This window comes from Alligator sinensis, unplaced genomic scaffold (assembly GCF_000455745.1).
Source record: "Alligator sinensis unplaced genomic scaffold, ASM45574v1 scaffold32_2, whole genome shotgun sequence".
Taxonomy (NCBI): domain Eukaryota; kingdom Metazoa; phylum Chordata; order Crocodylia; family Alligatoridae; genus Alligator; species Alligator sinensis.
This window is the reverse complement of record NW_005842670.1, coordinates 490,994-491,633: the sequence shown is the minus strand read 5'-3', so window position 1 is coordinate 491,633 and position 640 is coordinate 490,994. Positions and strand designations below refer to the sequence as shown.

The 640-nt window shown below is 69.7% G+C and overlaps 1 protein-coding gene across 1 annotated transcript in view; it reads left to right on the top strand.

The window, feature by feature from the left end:
• Positions 1–498: 498 nt before the first annotated feature.
• Positions 499–640, top strand: part of SYDE2 (synapse defective Rho GTPase homolog 2) — a 46,342-nt gene continuing 46,200 nt past the window's right edge. The window contains 1 exon segment of the mRNA XM_025215745.1: positions 499–569. Coding sequence (XP_025071530.1) covers positions 527–569 — 43 coding nt within the window. The 5' untranslated portion in view covers positions 499–526.

The following is a 640-nucleotide window of genomic DNA, read 5'->3' as shown; positions in this document are numbered from 1 at the left end:
CTCCCGAGCCACCGGCCCCACTGCTCGTAACGCGGAGCTCCCTCCTGCGTGGGCCACAGCTCGGGCGGCCATCGCAGGGGACAGCCCGGTTTTCTGCTACTCCGTCGTCTAGTGATACCAAACCGGACGCCTTTATGTCCTCGATTTTTCTCTTGAAGAGAACAAATAGAGGACATAACGTCGTCCGGCTTCATAGCGATAGAGGACAAAGGACAACCGGACCGTCCTCTGCGATGGCCACGCTCGCCGCAGCCCCTGGTCGCACCGGGCCCGCGTGGCACGTCCCTTGCGGCCCCAGCAGGAGCCGGGCCAGCACCCAGGGACGGGCTCGGGCGGCTCTTCCTGCGGGGTCTTCCCCTCCCCGGGCCGGGCAGCAGGGGCAAGGACACGGAGCTACGAAAACGTCGGCAGCTGCCCCTCGAGGCCGCGGGCTCCCAGCCCGGCCCTGGCGTCGGAGCCGCTACCCTGAGGGAGCTCAGACGGGGCGGGGCGCCCCAGGTGCGGGCGGGCGGGGACGGAGCGGGACATGCGCACTGCCGGCGCCCTCTCACCCCGCGCAGTTATGCCAAGTATGTGAGCGCGGCGGGAGCGGAGCGGAGCCCGGGAGTATGGAGCGCTGTTGCCACCGCCACCGCCACCG